We start from the raw sequence: 16,916 nt of genomic DNA, 5'->3' as shown, positions 1-16,916 counted from the left end.
TACCTGTCTGCTTTCTGGGGAGGATGTCTCATAGGCTAGTGAAATAGCAGACCGGTGTGACTCTACATCAAACAGGCCTTGCTGTTGATTCAGAGATTACTGTGATTACTCTTTAGAGAGTAAACACACACTGTCAATCTCTCTGTCTGTCTGTCTCTCTCTCTCTCTCTCACCCTCTCTCACGCTCTCACCCTCTCTTGTGGTCTCTATCTACATCTCTCTGTCCCGGTCCCGCCCCCATCCCCCAACCCAACCTATACCTCTACACGCACTCATCCTACCTCTCTCTCTCCCCCTCTCTCCTCTGTCCTCTCAGGCACTCCAGACTCGTTCTCCCAGCTCCTCACCTGCCCCTACTGTGCACGGGGCTACAAGCGCTACTCCTCTCTGAAGGAGCACATCAAGTACCGCCACGAGAAGAGCGAGGACAACTTCAGCTGCTCCCAGTGCAGCTACACCTTCACCTACCGCACGCAGCTGGAGAGGCACATGACGGCCCACAAGGCTGGACGAGAGCAGGTACGGCTCACACACACACTCACACACACACACACACACTGCTGAGGGGGGGGGGGGTTACTGATCACAAAGAATGTTGAACTATATCTACTGTTCTTTTTGACACCGTTTTGTGAATTTTACCAGGAGACTGGGTACATGTTGTTTTTCCTGTGTTTTTCCTGAACCCCCTTTTTTTCCATTGTTTGACAGAGACACGTGACACAGTCAGGGGGCAACCGCAAATTCAAGTGCACTGAATGTGGAAAGGCTTTTAAATACAAGCACCACCTGAAGGAGCACCTACGTATCCACAGCGGTGAGTGTCCCCCACGGTCTCCATGACAGCACGCGTGTGCGTGTGGTCGTGTTTCGATGTTTAACCTTGTGTGTGTGTGTGTGTGTGTTTCCGGGCACTTGAATGCACAAGTGAATATGTATGTGACTTTGCGTGTTTGTCTTGGTGTGTGTTTGAAATGTGTGTCCATTTGTCTCTAATGTGGAAAAATGGGTTAGGTTGTTCTCGTTGAGGTGATTCATAGCCCTTATTGAGTGTCTAACAGCCACAGTGCCAACCCAGATGTTTCTCTCTCTTTCCATCAAACAAATATTTACACTTGGCTGTTCAATGTATTTATGCATCCTTGATTGTGTTTCAGCACATGATGCTGTTTGCTAATGTGCCATAATTGTGTTTCTTTTGGCGTCAAAGGAGAGCAATTACAGGTTTCCCAATAGGGCCATGACATCAGAGTTTACATGTCTGTGAAGAACATCAGAGCCAGTTTTTTTCTTGTGAGTTCTACGGCCCTGTTCTCTGAGCCAGGTCTGATTTCTGAATGTTTCTACGCCCTTCGCAGGAGAGAAACCCTACGAGTGCTCCAACTGCAAAAAACGTTTCTCCCACTCCGGCTCCTACAGCTCGCACATCAGCAGCAAGAAGTGCGTCAGCCTCATCACAGTCAACGGACGACCCAGATCGGGAGCCAAGACCCAGGCCCAGTCCCCGGCCATGCCCTCCTCACCGGCCGCCCTCCGGACACAGACCCGGGACAAGCCGGAGCACGGCAAGCCCCTGCAGGAGCAGCTGCCCCTCAACCAGATCAAGAGCGAGCCACTGGATTACGAGTACAAGCCTGCCATGGTGGTTTCCCCAACGGTGGTCAACGGGGTCTTCAACGGGGGGGGAGTGGCTGCTCCTCTCCAGGGTGCGGTCCAGGCAGTGGTCCTGCCCACCGTGGGCCTGGTGTCGCCCATCAGCATCAACCTGGCCGACCTCCAGAACGTTCTGAAGGTGGCAGTGGACAGCAACATGATCCGGCAAGTTCTGGAGAACAACGCCAAGGGCCAGCCGGGCGCGGGGCCGCTGCACTCCCAGCAGCAGCTCATCTCTGCCATCAGCCTGCCCATCATGGGGCAGGACGGCAACGCCAAGATTATCATCAACTACAGCCTGGACCCTGCCCAAGCCCAGGCCCAGCTCACAGCCCAGAACCTGAAGAAGGAGCCCCTGGCCCCGGCCTCAGCCCAAATCCACCTCCAGGCTCACCCTGAGGCCTGCAAGGGTCAGAAACTCCCTGAGGATCTGACTGTGAGGCTGTCGAGAGAAGCAAAGGAGGAAACCAAGATGGAGGAGAAGACCACTAGCACCTGTCTGTTGTGTGACGACTGTCCAGGCGGACTGGACACACTTCACGCCCTCAAGCACTGCAAGAAGGAGGGCCTCAGGATCAAGGGCAGAGGCCTGGACCAATCAGAGTCCGCCATCGCCGCCCTGCTCGCCGATGGTGACCTCTGTCCAGACCAGCCCAAGAACCTGCTCTCCCTCCTCAAGGCGTACTTTGCCTTAAACGCTGCGCCCACTAAGGAGGAACTGACCAAGATCTCCAACTCCGTCAGCCTCCCCACCCACGTGGTCAAGAAGTGGTTCGACAAGATGCAGGAGGGGCAGATCTCGCTGGGGGCTCCCACCCCGCCCTCTGAGGCGGAGGATGAGGGGGACGGCTTTATTCCGGAGGGTACCACCGCCCTCTTGAGCGCTGAGACCCCTGTTCGGGCACAGGTCAGCCCGGCCGAGGCCACCCAGGCAGAGGTCGATGGCGCCAGTGTCAGCCCTACCTCCCCCTCGCCACTGAACCTGACCGCCGGGGGTCCGGTCCCGGCTGAGCCCCCCCAGGGTGCCGAGGGACCCCTGGACCTGTCGCTACCAAAGCCCACCAGAGAGGAGGCGCAGAGGGCTGCGGCCAGGGCCAAGCTCCACCCCTCCTCCTCCCGCCGGTCGGCCCAGCAGGACGAGCCTCTCAACTTGACCTGCATAAAAAAGGAGCCTGGCACCAGCCCCGTCCCCTTCTACGCCAGCCTGCCAAGTGCCAACCCCATCAACATTATGACCACTCAGCTGCCCACGCTCGTGACCATCACTGACCCGAGCCGGGTGCCCTGCTTGCGGACGCTCACCACCACCACCAAACAGGCCATCCTCATCCCCCAGCTGACATACACCTATACCACTACGGCCAGCAATCCGGCAGCCAATCAGATGCAGGACAAGACTGTGCTTCTCAACGGCATCAAGGTTGGTCTCATGGTTTATCAAAAGCTGTGAGGGTGTTATACGATAGGTAAAAAACATACAGGGTTTTCAGAGAGTAAGAAAAACAAACCATACACTATTTTCTGCCCCCCCCCCCTTCAAATGTTTGTACCTACCTCTTGCGGTAACATTTCAGATTTCTTTTTTCTGAAGTGTTGTTGTAGTTTCGGTTGTGTTCTTACTCATAACACCTCTCGGTGTTCTGCTTGATACTCAGTGACTGCTTGGCTGGTGCTGGTGATGTGTGGGAGTGCTGTTTGAAGTGCTTAGCTCTTATCTGGAATGCTACAAATGTTTGATCTTGTTGGACTGGATCAAGAAGGACAGTTGCATTTTGTGTTGTGGTTGCGTGCATTTGGTTTAGTTCCACTGGAAACTCAAGCTCAAGATATGTTAAAGATACTGAGGAGATGATAGGGGGTTGTGTGTGTTATTTGATATTGTCACATCTTCTGTAGGCCTAAGAGAGGCCGACACTTGGGGGTTGAGAGACCCAAGAACCTTCATTTTCATAGCAACAATTATTCAAACGTAGGAAGCAAGCAACCACCACTGTGTGACCATTAGTCACACAGTACGGACAATATCGATATCTAGCACAAACAGACGAGATAGTCTGTCATTCTGGAGACGCTTGCCGATATTCGCCATGTTGGATCTCAGCCTCATCTCTGGTAGTCATCCTTCTAGCCCTGAACACACAGCCCCGCACTTCTCTCTTCAGGATTCTCATCGATCCATAGGAACCAGTTTAAACGCCGGAACTCTGTCTGTGCATTGATTTACTGTTGTTGTATTATGCTCTTGTGTTAAGTGGATTGGCATGGACCTGCCTTACATATAGCATAGCAGGCGTATGAGTTCTTTATGGATGTTTCCCACATCCTCTCTCGTTGTGATTAGACAACAGCGAGCCCACTCCCATCCACTCATAAGCACACAGCAGGAGCGTTCCGTTGAGTGCCTGCGTTCGCCATTGAGTCATGATTGTTGCAAGGTATTTTCCGTGGCCAAAGCACTCTGAGGTGGAGTGATGTCATTGTGGCAGGCGTATTAACTCGGCCAATAAAATGAGTTATTGGTAATTTTCCTCTTGCAAGGAGAGAGCCACGGGAAGGATATGACACGACTTAGCCAAAGGCATCTTTTCCTGACACTCCTGGATGTATGGCACGCATAATGATCAATATCCAACCTCCCCTAATGGGTTGCATGAGTGTTTGGGGTTTTCCTCTGCATACATTGTCAACTGCTTATTATGAATGAGGTAGCCTACTGTGGAAGGTTACACATGGAACGTACAAATGTAGCCATGAGATGAAATGTCCGGAAGCGGAATTAGCCAGTCTCCATGTCATACATCAGTGGTCAGAGCCGTGTCAGTGTGGCGTTCAGGACATGTCTGACGGGGGCCGCGTGTGCTCTTGTTCTCCAGGAGGAGAGGCAGGACACCAGCTCGGACGGCGTGTCCACGCTGGAGGAGCAGAACGACTCAGACTCCGCCCCTCCCAGGAAGAAGATGAGGAAGACGGAGAGCGGCATGTACGCCTGCGACCTGTGTGACAAGATCTTCCAGAAGAGCAGCTCCCTGCTGAGACACAAATACGAACACACAGGTAGGGTTCCATACACACACAGACACACACACACACACACACTAATCAACCAGACTTCAATTAATTCTGTGAGACCTCTGGGAAATTGACTCCAAGCGAGAGTTGAAAGGGGGAATTTTCTGTTATTACACATCTTTTGCGCCATTCGCTATTACTGTTCCCTTGTTTAAACTAGCAGAAAGGGCGGACGCCACCATTTCAACAAGCCGATTACCCAACACACAGAGAGGGCCTGAGACTTGCTTTCTGCCAAACTCCCACCGCTAGCTCCATTACCTTCCAGCATGAAATGCTGGATGTTGCAACAGCAGAAACTCTGGTAGTAATTTGACATGCCTGCGTTGGGAACACGGCGATGCAGTGGCCAAACCCAGGTCAACATTCTCTCTCTCTCTACTCTGAGGCGTTTCTTTTATTACTTCGATACCTGGCGGCGAATCATGGTTCTGGATCCAAATTACCTCACCCAGCCAGAAACCTGCAATTCCTCCTTTGAGGAACATGGCCTTGTAGCTTCGTTGAGCGAGAATTTGCTCTTGACTTGTTGTATTGTTTTGCAATATTTCCCCTGGAAACTGTACATGATGATAGATATTATTAAGGTTTTCAGCCAACAGCCTGGGGAAGGCCTGAAAGACTCCCTTTATTCACAGACACGCTCCCTGTTCTGGGTAGTTTCACTAAGCAGTCTTAAAATGTCTTATCCTTCCCTTGCAGAAGACCCACACAGTTCAGTTCTAATTCAGTCAACAGAGTAATTCAGTCATCTGTGTAGTACACAGAACTGTCTTTTTTCCATCATTTTTCATAATCCAACATAGTTTTTACATTAATTGGCAAGAAAAGGTATAGAAATCTAGGGTCTAAGTATTGAATTTCAGTTTCAGAGGACTCACTGACTTCATTGCCCGCACATTTGTGTCAGTGTGCTGTCTTTTAATGACACTGTTGATATTGAAATATTTTCAAGACGCATGCATACACACACACGCACAAACTTTCGGATAAAGGGAGACTGACAGTTCCTCAGACTTCAGACAACTTTTTTTCACCGTAGACTTCTCTCCTTTCTGCATGCTGCAAGCAATAAATCTTTCTGGACTCCATCGACTCGATTTTCCTGACAGACACCCTCTTAGATCACATAGACTTTATGCAGCCAATACCCAATGCTGCTTCTTAGGCCCCGGCCAGGGCCTGTAGAGTATAGGATTGTTCCATCCCCAGACCCAATCCCATGTCTCTTTGCAGGTGGTTTTTCAAAAATCACATTGGTTTGATCAACACATGGTCTTGAAAGTATGAATCAACCGATCAATTTTCTTCTGTTGTAGGGAAAAGGCCCCATGAGTGTGGCATCTGCAGAAAGGCCTTCAAGCACAAGCACCACTTGATAGAACACATGCGCCTCCACTCAGGAGAGAAGCCCTACCAGTGCGACAAGTGCGGCAAGCGCTTCTCTCACTCCGGCTCCTACTCCCAGCACATGAACCACCGCTACTCCTACTGCAAGAAGGAGGCGCAGGGCGGCGGAGGTGGGCAGGACAGCCCGGAGGAGGAGGGCGACACCGCCGCCGACATGGTCCTGAGCGTCAGGGAGGTGCAGTCAGACAGCCGGGCCACCTCGCCTCCCTCCCACCTGGACTCAGACGAGCGAGGCAGCAGCGCCAGGGAGGACGAGGAGAGTGAGGAGGAGGAGGAGGACATGGAGACGACGGCAGGGGGGCTGGACGAGGGCGTCCTAGACATGGATGAGATACAGGTAGTGAAGATAGGGGAGGAAGGAGGGGAGGAGGAGGAGGAGGAAGGAGAAGAGGGGGGTCAGAATGGAGAGGACATGGAACAGGAGGGGGTGGAACAGGTGGTGGTGGGGGGAGATGGGGAGGAGGAGGAGGTGGAGAGGGTAGTATTCGGGGAAGATGGCCAGGAAGAGGAGGGGATAAGGGTAGAAGTGAAGGAAGAGAAGGAAGAGAGGGATGAAGAGGTAGATACAAGGCAGGGGGAGGGGCAGGAGAACACTAAAAAAGATGAGGAAGGTGGCGGAGAGAAATACAATGAGATAGAGAAGGAACTGGTTGAGGAGGAGAAAGAGGAGGATTGTGGGGTAGAGAAGGAACTGGTTGAGGAGGAGAAAGAGGAGGACTGTGGGGTGGTGAAGGAACTGGTTGAGGAGGAGAAAGAGGAGGACTGTGGGGTGGTGAAGGAACTGGTTGAGGAGGAGAAAGAGGAAGATTGTGGGGTAGAGAAGGAACTGGTTGAGGAGGAGAATGAGGAGGACTGTGGGGTAGAGAAGGAACTGGTTGAGGAGGAGAAAGAGGAGGCAATGGACACAGAGGAAGGAGTGACGTCAGCACAGGTGGAATCAGAGAAGAGTGTGGTGGAGGACTATGATGTCATCAAAGAGGATGAAGGTGCAACAAATGGAAACAATGAAAAAAACACGGTTTTTGAAGACAAGAACCAGACTCCAGGAGAGAAGGAAGAAGGAGACACAAAATAAACAAGAAACAAGAAAACGGACCTATGTTTCTTTTTGTCCCCCAAAAATGGATGGATCTTGGTCTAAAGGAAAGGGTGGAAATCAAAATGCAAGCATTTGGTTGCTTGGACAAGACATTTCAGTTCACTACTGTGTATAAAATCCTGGTGCCTGAAAAATACTTGTGACTTTTACCACAGGAAAGACATTCTCAGTGTTAAGAAATGCATTTGTTTAAAAAAGAAAAAAAAGAAAAAAAGAAAAACACAAATTTTAATGATGATGAAATGCATTATACAGACGGAAGCTAGAGCCGACACATTTTAGAAAATGTTTTATTACTAAAACACCTTGGGTCATTTCTTTTTATCAGTGTTACTAATTTTATCACTCATATTTTAACCTTTTAAAAGCTGTACAGTTGGGAAAGATTTCTATACCTTTTTATTGCCAATGAACAAAAAAACAGTATTTTATTAAGTTAGAGAATGGAAGAAAAAAAAGAAAATTCTGTGCACTACAAGTGGCTTGGTTTACCTATGGATATAACCGTTTCTGTTGTCTACCCTTCAGTATTATCGCACTAGCCCTGCCGCGCCTGCCACCTTAGCGATGCTAGCATAACCTTTGTTTTTTGAACGTATTGTGAGCCTTACGAACTATGGGGAATGGATGAGTTCAGCCATGTTTTAAAGATAACCTTCAGCTGAGGTAGAGCTGAGGTAGAGGGAAAGAGACATTCTGAGGTACATAGTTTGCAGAGATACATTGTTCTAAATGTTTTGTTCGTTCATATTTGTTGGTATTCAAATCTGCGTTACAGTGTTAACGTTCAGATCAAGCAGAAGTGGAGTAGGCCTACTAAGGAAATAATTTTAGCACCCTATTCCCACTCCCTGCCTTATGCAAAAAAAGTAATAAAAACATGCATATCAAAAGTGCCATTTGAATATTGCTGTTTAACCTTAGTAGTTGTTATCAGGTGTTACCAGAACCCCGATTTGATAACAGCTCAAGGTGTCAACTCTTTAAGCCGACCACTGTTGACTTTGGCTCACCAATGATCCTGATGGTGTTAGCATAGTGCATACTCATGTGATATAGTTTAGAATTATCTTTAGCCTCTTTTCTAATCAGAGCAATCAATGACTGAAATGACTACATGTTGTAGATGGATGATAGCGGAAATGTAGTGTTTCCTGCCTTGAGATATTGAAACTCTTTCCCTGATGAGTGCACTTGTTTGACACTAATGAAATGCTACTCTCTCTTCAGGTAAAACATTTATTAAAAAAAAATAGACAAATATGATCCCAGGATTTCAATTTAGGCGTTATTTTTACCTGTCAGTATTATTTTGTTGTTTTCTTTATGTTTTTGTTCTAATGTGTGTACTGTATGTTTTCAGAAAAATGGCAGTATTATCTTTTCCCCACAATGATATTTAGTTCTAGAAAACTTTTATATTTATGTGTCTTATTTTTTTATATTTCTTTATGGTTATTTATTACACAGTGTAGTGTACAATACTGTAGTTTGTATTAATACAATAATATATTTTAGTATGAAAAATCATTTCAATTGCAAATGACAAAGCTGGAAGATGAGTCTGGCATCCTGAAGTATGTTTTTATTTCAAAGAAATGAAATGATGTTTTCTCCTGAACAAAACCACACCCTACAAGCCTGAAAATTGTACCCTGTGACCTCAATGCATCTATTTTAATGTAAGTCGTTTTTTTCTTTGCCCTCTAAAATGAAGCTACTGAACTTTTCTGAAAACTAACTGTATGTCTAATAGCATGAGTGTGCTGTTGTATTGAAGGATGACAATACCTTAACTATAAAAATGTCCTTTTGCCAAGCCAAAATAATATTGACGTTTTTGTTTTTATTTTGTGCCAATTTGTTACTTTGTATCTTGACGTTCAAGGCCACAATCTATTTTCTATGTCCCTGTTTTAATCCCATGTTATTTTTTTTAATAGTGATATCGTTTTTTTATGACTCCCCATCTCACAAATAAAATTCATCAACAACATTTGTATGTTTCTGTTTGCATGTGGGTTTATTTCTCTCTCTTCACCGGAATCGTCTGGTACAAATGATTTTCATATCTGAAATACCGGCAAAACAAAAACACAATAGCAACTTATTCGATTCCTAAGTGAGGTATCTAAAGGTTTATAGTCTGCTGAATTCTGTCCAGATTGTCCACAAAGGCGTCAGAACATTTACATTTAGTCATTTAGCAGACGCTCTTATCCAGAGCGACTTAAAGTAAGTACAATGACATTCCCCCGAGGCCAGTAGGGTGAAGTGCCTTGCCCAAGGACACAACGTCATTTGGCACTGCCGGGAATCGAACTGGCAACCTTCAGATCACTAGCCCGAATCCCTAACCGCTCAGCCACCTGCCTCCCCAGAACAATGACAAACCAACTTTGCCTTGACCGTCTCAAGCTGAGAGACTGAGAGGGGTCTGTGGAATCATGAAAAAGCCAAGCTAAAGTTTAAACAAAGAGGTAAAATGTGTCTTTAACGTAAGGTTCAAACAACTTGGTTCCCCCAGAACCACTGTGGGCCCACGACACAGAGCCACACCTCTCCTGGAGGCATCATTAGAACCACTCTAACAGCCCCAAGGTCAGATACATGGATCCAGATCTGGTTTCTGCGGGGTGGACCCGCCCCCATCCCTCCACATTAATAATTAACGGAAGGGACAAAAAATCCATAGTCCAGTGTGGGGTTGAAAATGATACAAAAGTGACTGTGCACGTCTATTACTCCTCATCCTCCTCGGAAGTGTTCGGGTGTGTGTGCGGGTGTTCGTGTGTGTGTGGGTGTGCGTGTGTGGCTGTGCGTGTGGGTGTGTGTGTGTGCGTGTGTACAGTTTGAGAGGTGCACTGGAGCTTCTCTCTACAAACCGGCCTGAGAATCTTCAGCTCAACCGTTGTCTTCAGAATGCCTGGAAGTCCCCCTTGGATAATGGTACATCTTTGGAGAGAGGTTACCAGGAAAGAGGGGAGCAAACCATTGGGATCAGGGGGACTGGGGAGCCATCCCCATTGGATGGTCGACTCAGAGAGAGAGAGGCGCGGCAGTGTCTATGGTGAAACGAGAACAGGTGTGGGCGTGTGTGTGTGGGAGGGGATTCGACATCACACAGCCTTGCTTTGTCTCGTCTGTGAGAGTGAGTGGGCACATCCTGATCAATGTGGAAAAGAGTGTGTGTGTGGTGGGGGGGGGGGCACTGTGTGCAGTAAATGAACACTCTACGTGCGGGTATGTGGGTCCATGCAATAATGTTTAAGTGTGGGAGAGGGATAGAGGGAGGGAGAGAGAGAGAGAGTAATCTGTCATGCTTTTGTGTTGTTGATTTCAACAATCCCCTGGAGTGAGTTCTTGGAGAGTAAAGACAGGGGGGGGGTCGATCTCCTAATAGCCCACAATACCAACACGTTACAATGTCAAACGGCTTCACGTAATTGTAGCCATTAGGAATACCTGCTTCAAATGGTACACTGGTACAAGGTTTAAAGCGTATTATTAAATAACCGTAACCGTAGAGAGCTTTTCGGTTCCAAAACCTGGAGACTTGTAGCCAAGATATCGCCGTATGTGTTCTGCTGGGCTCAGCAGTTTGAGGGAAAATTGAAAAGCTATAACTGCTAAGAGGATACAGAGTGCTCTTGCCAATAACGGTGCGAAGCTTGATGAAGTATGGTGGCAGGCTGACGCCGGCCCAACTCAGGGAGAACCTCCCTGGGGAAATTTGGAGAAAAGCGCACAGGACTAGGAAGGGAGGAAAAAAATAAGCTCAGGAAATAGCACTCACTTAAATATCATGCTCATTTACTCAACTACTAAATACTGGAGAGTTTACAGCAGTGGCACTTGCCCCCTGTGTGTGTGTGTGTGTGTGTGTGTGTGTGTGTGTGTGTGTGTGTGTGTGTGTGTGTGTGTGTGTGTGTGTGTGTGTGTGTGTGTGTGTGTGTGTGTATGTGTGTGTTGTAACCTGACGATATCACATAGACTATACTGTGACCCTGTCTATGTTAGCAAATCATCATCATGTAGATACCCCTCCTCCTACAGGTCAAAGTGGTGTTCCTGGTGTGTGTTTGAGTGTGTTGGTGTTTGAGTGCCTGCGAGCTTATTTTCGTGTCTGAGCTATGAAGGTGATTGGTCTGTCATTGTGCTATATATAGCTGACAATTGAAGGGTCCCTCTTGAGAGTGAACCGTAAAAGGTTGTGCAGTAGCATAGATCAGCTGCTGCTTCCATACAGTATCCATACCTTTTACTTTCCTCTCCATCTTTACCTACCACTTTCTCTCACTTGTTCAGTCCCTTTGTCATTTTCCGTTGTGGAAGGCTACAATTCGGCTCGCTCCCACCACATCCACTCTTCCAGTCCCAGGCAGGATCTGGAGAGTTCCACCTACAGGAAACAATAACAAGAACCTGCACACACACATACATTTTAAAAACACAAACGCACATTCTCTCCCTCACTCCCTCCCTCTCTCCCTTCTTCTCCCTCCCTCTCTCGCAATCCCTCTCTCATTCCCCCCCCCTCCCCAGTCCTGACCCAGCGTTGCCTCCCCAGCCCACCCAGCTCTCCTCCAGTCTGGTCCTCTAGATGGCTGGCCTCCCCAGGTGTGGTCAGAACCCCCCAGATCTAGGACAACACAGCAAGCCACTCCAACATGCCTGGAATAACAGGGCTCTCCGCACAATTCAATTAAACGCTCTGCTCTTTTAAATTGTCTGCCCACCCACACACCCGCCCACTCACACACGAGCGGACGCACACTCATCAACCCACGAAGAGGACCATGTACTGTATACACACCCACACACAGTCAGGTGCACATGCGCGCGCGCACGCACGCAAACACACACAGAAACATCCAGTCCCTTGCCTCTCCTCTGGTTGGCAGCCTTCCTCTCTTTTCTCCTCTGTCAGACCCGTTGTCTCTCGTCCCTGCTCTCTAATCCTATTGTCCTATCTTCCTCAGAGGAGCACACATCTAGGTGTCGTCGGCTTCTTTCCTCGCTCATTAGCTGCTCCAGGTCAGCAGCTTAGCTCTATAAAAGGGCATGACTGACAGCTCTTCCCACTTCCTGTGGTCCCTCACCTTCTCCTCCAGAAAAGGTTCATATGGAAACAAAATCTGGACCTTACTTTGCACCTCTGGACTCCCCCACCCCTCTCAGTATGAAGGAAGACCGTGATTTGGTTATCAAATGCATGTTGTAGCTGGGGCTGTAATCACTGTATTCAAAGTATGCACTGCAAACTGTATGTTAGGCTACTTACCTAGACTTACTATACCTAGGTGTTGCATGACAGTGTTGTGTATAATCTGTTTGTTGGTTCCAGGTTGAGTGTGATTATGGAGTGCTACTCTGTCATCTATGAAACATGCTTCATGCCAAGACATGGTGCATTCTGTAACACCCAATGGCCCAACCCACATGGAAAATTCTCCACATTCCCCACATTCATCTCAACATGGACATAAGTCGGACCAATCTATTGCCCACAGGGAGAACTCTGCTGTTTATCACCTTTATCTCCTCTCTCTCTTTTTCTTTCTTCCCTCCCCCCTGCTCCTACCTGCCTGTGGTGACCCCTGAGTCCTCCCCCATTGGACAAGCCTTTGACAAATGACCCTCGACCTTTGTCTACTCCACTGGGAGATGGAGGAGGAGCTTTTCTGTCTTGAGGCCTCCGCACACACACACACACCTCCACACACACACATCCACACACAACCCATTGCAGCAACTGTGGTTTTCCATCCCATCCCTCCATCACCACACCAAGCTGTCAGATATGAATGCTCCGAGTTCATCTAATCTACTGACTCGCATGCTTGGAGAGCACCTGTTGTTTTGAAGCGAGGAATTATCGTCAGTTTCAGTTCAGTTTCACCACTACTCCCCTGTCCTTCCCCCATCCCCTCTGCCTCTCTCTCTCACTCTTGAGTGTCTTGCTGACAGAGCACAGAACCACGAGCCTTAGTTATCTCTTGTTATGTCTCCGAGGAAGGCCACTCTCCTGTGTTTAGGGTCAGGAGCCGTGATGATGTCATTTATGTGTGTGCGAGCATGAATTTGTGTCTGTGTGTGTATTCGTCTGTGCGCATGCATGTGTGGTATATGTGTGTATGTGGTAAGGGGGATGGGGTCTGACATTAGAGGATCATAAATCCTGGTAGGATCCATCCTTTTGTCTCCTCCCCAGTCGTCTCATTAACCCCTCAGAGGCCCTCCGTCCTGCTGCAGTCTCACCACGAGCACACACGACCTTCCACCCCAAGGCGCCACACGCAGGGTTAAGGGATTTGTTTGTTTCCATTTGGCTGGTCACCCCTCTGGGCTCTCTCATGCCATATGTCACCCTTATGGCCATTTTACCAGAAAAGGTGGTGCGTAGTGGGGGTTGTACCGTAGCATAGCTGGCAACCCAAGAGGCTTGTTGACAATGCAGAGCCGATCGGTGGAACCAAGGTGATTTAATGTGGTCCCATCTGATTCCCAGTGGTAGCTTGTGTGTGGAGATGCAGATGTGTCTGGGCTGTGTTTGTAAGCATGTCTGTGTCTATGTCTTTGTCACGAGGTATGATTCCGTGACAAAGGGACGTTGTCTGTATGTGATGTCATACAGTACACAGAGAGCACGTGTGTGTGTGTTATGTGTAATCCAACTCCTCGCTCTCCTGGGTGCTCAGAGTGGTCTGGTGCCCCCCCGCCCCCAACCCCCCAACCCTTCTGTAAATGGAGCAGATTGCTCCCACCCCCACCACACACACACACACACACACCAGATGGCTCCAGATTGACAAATCAATTAGGCTGCATCTCAGGATACAAAAACCTGTCCACCTTTATCCTCTCTCAACCCTGGGGTACTGGGAACCCCCCCCCCCCCACGGCTTCTCCAACTTCTAGCACTATACCTGGGCAGAACGGTTGAGCTGAAAACAAGGGAGAGGAATGAAAGCGTGTGATGGCTGGCGCCACATGAATCACCTGGCATAAATATGTATGGATGACTTACACACAAATGGAGGGGAGGGAGAGGAAACGTGTGGAGGTGTTGAGACTGCTTCATGGGCACAGAAGGGAGAGTTGGCGGGGTGGGGGGGGGGGATCTAGGCCTCGCTGGAGAGTCCTGGCACACAACTCTCTCCATCTCCGTGGAGAAGGGGGAGGCGGATGGATGGATGGATGGAGGAGGTTTGGGGAAAGCTAATCCTTTAGGAGAACAAACCGTTCTGCCTGAAGCAGGTAGGCTAACTGCGGCCTTGCGCATCTGGGTCGGGAAGGAGGATAAAAGGTATTCTTCGCTACCCCCTAGTGGCGGCACAGGGACGGTGGAAGGAGGCTTCGACCATTAGCATTTGTGTCGTTAGCAAGTTTCAAATGAACACTGCAGGTAACAGGAAAACCTCAGCGTCTGCTACAGGCCTACTGTGGCTCTGTGTCGCAAGGCAAATGTTATCATGGCTCTTTTTTTATTAGGTGCAGTCATTAAGGTTTGTGGCCCATTGGATTGGAAGCGAGCACGACAGTGGGGTGTGGGTCGAGCTGAAGGTAGATGGTGGACGTAAAACCAGGAAAACAGCCATTGCATTGTTGACAGTGATTGCGGCAGACACATCCAAGCATATCATCACTGTTCCTCACCCTCTAAACCAGTCAGTAAAAATGAGCGAGGGGCCGCAAAGAAATGTGTGGGTGCCCCGCCTCCTCTTTACCTCTAACTCTCATCCTTCCGTACCTGACTCATTCTCACTGGAGGGAGGAGGAGGTGGTGACGGAGGGAACGCGTACCCCCTGGGGGATGGGGATTAGCAGCGACAGCGCAACAAAGACAAATTATTCTGCGGTCCTCTGCTATTGGACGGATTCAAACGTAATGTATAGGTTTTAACTGTGCCAAAGAGGATCAGGGTAATATATGATCGACCCACTTTGCGGGCGCACTCCCTGGCCGTGATGTAAAAGCGATTTATGCTTTAAAAAAAAAAAAAGTGCAGGCTAATTAAGTACAAGGCTGGCACAGAGGAGACCGTAACGCAATGATCTTATGAGGGAGCTGGCAAGCATGCCTACGGAGGGCCTCTCTGTGACAAGCCAACCTGTAGCCATGGGGGGTAACAGTGGGTGGAAAGGGGGTGCAACGGAACGAGAGAAATAAATAGGGTAGAAGAAGGGATGGGAGAGAGAGAGTGAAAAATATGCTTGCTAGGGGAATTCAAAGTAGCTTTGCTGATCGATATCCTCTTGATTCTGCATCAGGCTGAATCAAGCAGGGTGACAGGTCACAAATCAAGTAGAATGAGAGATTAGGGTCATCCAAGTACTCAACTCTTGATGTGTTTTGGTTTGCTTGGGGTTTATTTAAGGTTGCAGAGTGGCCTAGGATCGGAGACCAGGCCCTCACTAATTATACAGTCCCAATTCTCCTCTCCGAGGCAGCCATCTTGGAAATGTTCAATATGTTGTAATTAGTGCTTTAGAACAGGAGCTGTGTCAAGGGAATTGAAGCTCTATAAGCATGTGGGCCCTTTAGCAAACGCTAATGAGACATTGTAAAACACTGAGGCATTTTGCTCCAAAATGTATCACAGAATCTTATTTTCTCTCACCGCTTGTTCATCTTAGCGAACAGCTAAACTTCATAAGTTGTTTCCTTGTCTAAGTCAGAGAGATTAATTGTCATGTGCACAGTACAACACACGGTTATCCAGGAGAGAAAAATGATTTTGACAAGGCAAGGAACAGCTACATAGTGGCATAAAAAAGTGGAGTGGAGAGAGGGGTGCAGGTTATCACCACAAACACAATGTGTCACCCCTGTAGCTTCCCTGGTTATTCCATAGTCCTTAATTACAATGAATAAACAGAGCTCTTTTCAGTGTGATCATCACTTCGGCTAAAAGCCTAATACAGCTATACTGTAATGAAACACATATCATGTGGTCCCTAGGGGGGAGTGGAGAAAGAAGAGAGAGAGAAGTTTTAGCAGTTAGCAAGCTCAGCCTGTTTTGCTAATGAGCTGCTGAATAGCCCTTGTCACAGGCTGATGCAAGCTAACCACTGCATCACCTCAGGCTTGCTACCGTCTACTAGCATTCAGAGACACAGATACCAGCAGGTATCATTAAAGGAGTGTTGTATCATGTCAGGTTGGGATCAGGAGGATGTAGCCATTAGCCTTACAGAAGCATTTTATTTCTTCTTCTTCTTTCAACTTTTATCAGCTGAGTGCCTTGAAGTGGTAATAGTGTTTTGTTTACGCATGCTGTAGCACTCTTTCGCTTTCTCTATTCCATCTCTCTGGTCTATGCTTTTTTATTGTCACCATACCCCTGTTTATGTGTTTTATCCTCGTATCTGTAATTTCCCCAGACCCTCATAGAGGTTGAAGCAAGCCATGTGAGAGAGGTAACCAAGGACAGAGTTCATGTGATTTAGTTCATGGCTCATCTTAATTCTTACATCTCAAAGCTCTAAGGTTGAGACCTTGTAACATTTGAGATATCAAGGCACAATGTAACCACTAGGATTGAGATGTCAATAGACAGGTTTAACATCATGGAGGCAGATCAGAGAAGAGGACAAGTAAATGAGGCCTGATTGGACTATTGAGTTAAGGACCACACAGACTGTGTGGTTCTACTTTACGAGCCTGGCCCCAGCTCCAGCC

General features: G+C 48.2%; 1 protein-coding gene across 1 annotated transcript in view; it reads left to right on the top strand.

Annotated features, from left to right (window-relative positions):
- zeb1b (zinc finger E-box binding homeobox 1b) overlaps positions 1 to 9,217 on the top strand; it is a 46,771-nt gene extending 37,554 nt beyond the window's left edge. Inside the window, exons 4-8 of the mRNA XM_067251946.1 lie at positions 317 to 519; positions 712 to 817; positions 1,359 to 3,073; positions 4,527 to 4,707; positions 6,042 to 9,217. Coding sequence (XP_067108047.1) covers positions 317 to 519; positions 712 to 817; positions 1,359 to 3,073; positions 4,527 to 4,707; positions 6,042 to 7,207 — 3,371 coding nt within the window. The 3' untranslated portion in view covers positions 7,208 to 9,217. The remainder of the gene's footprint in view (positions 1 to 316; positions 520 to 711; positions 818 to 1,358; positions 3,074 to 4,526; positions 4,708 to 6,041) is intronic.
- Positions 9,218 to 16,916: the final 7,699 nt, after the last annotated feature.

This window comes from Osmerus mordax, chromosome 15 (assembly GCF_038355195.1).
Source record: "Osmerus mordax isolate fOsmMor3 chromosome 15, fOsmMor3.pri, whole genome shotgun sequence".
NCBI lineage: Eukaryota > Metazoa > Chordata > Actinopteri > Osmeriformes > Osmeridae > Osmerus > Osmerus mordax.
The sequence above is the reverse complement of the archived record's forward strand: the minus strand, read 5'-3'. Positions and strand labels throughout refer to the sequence as shown.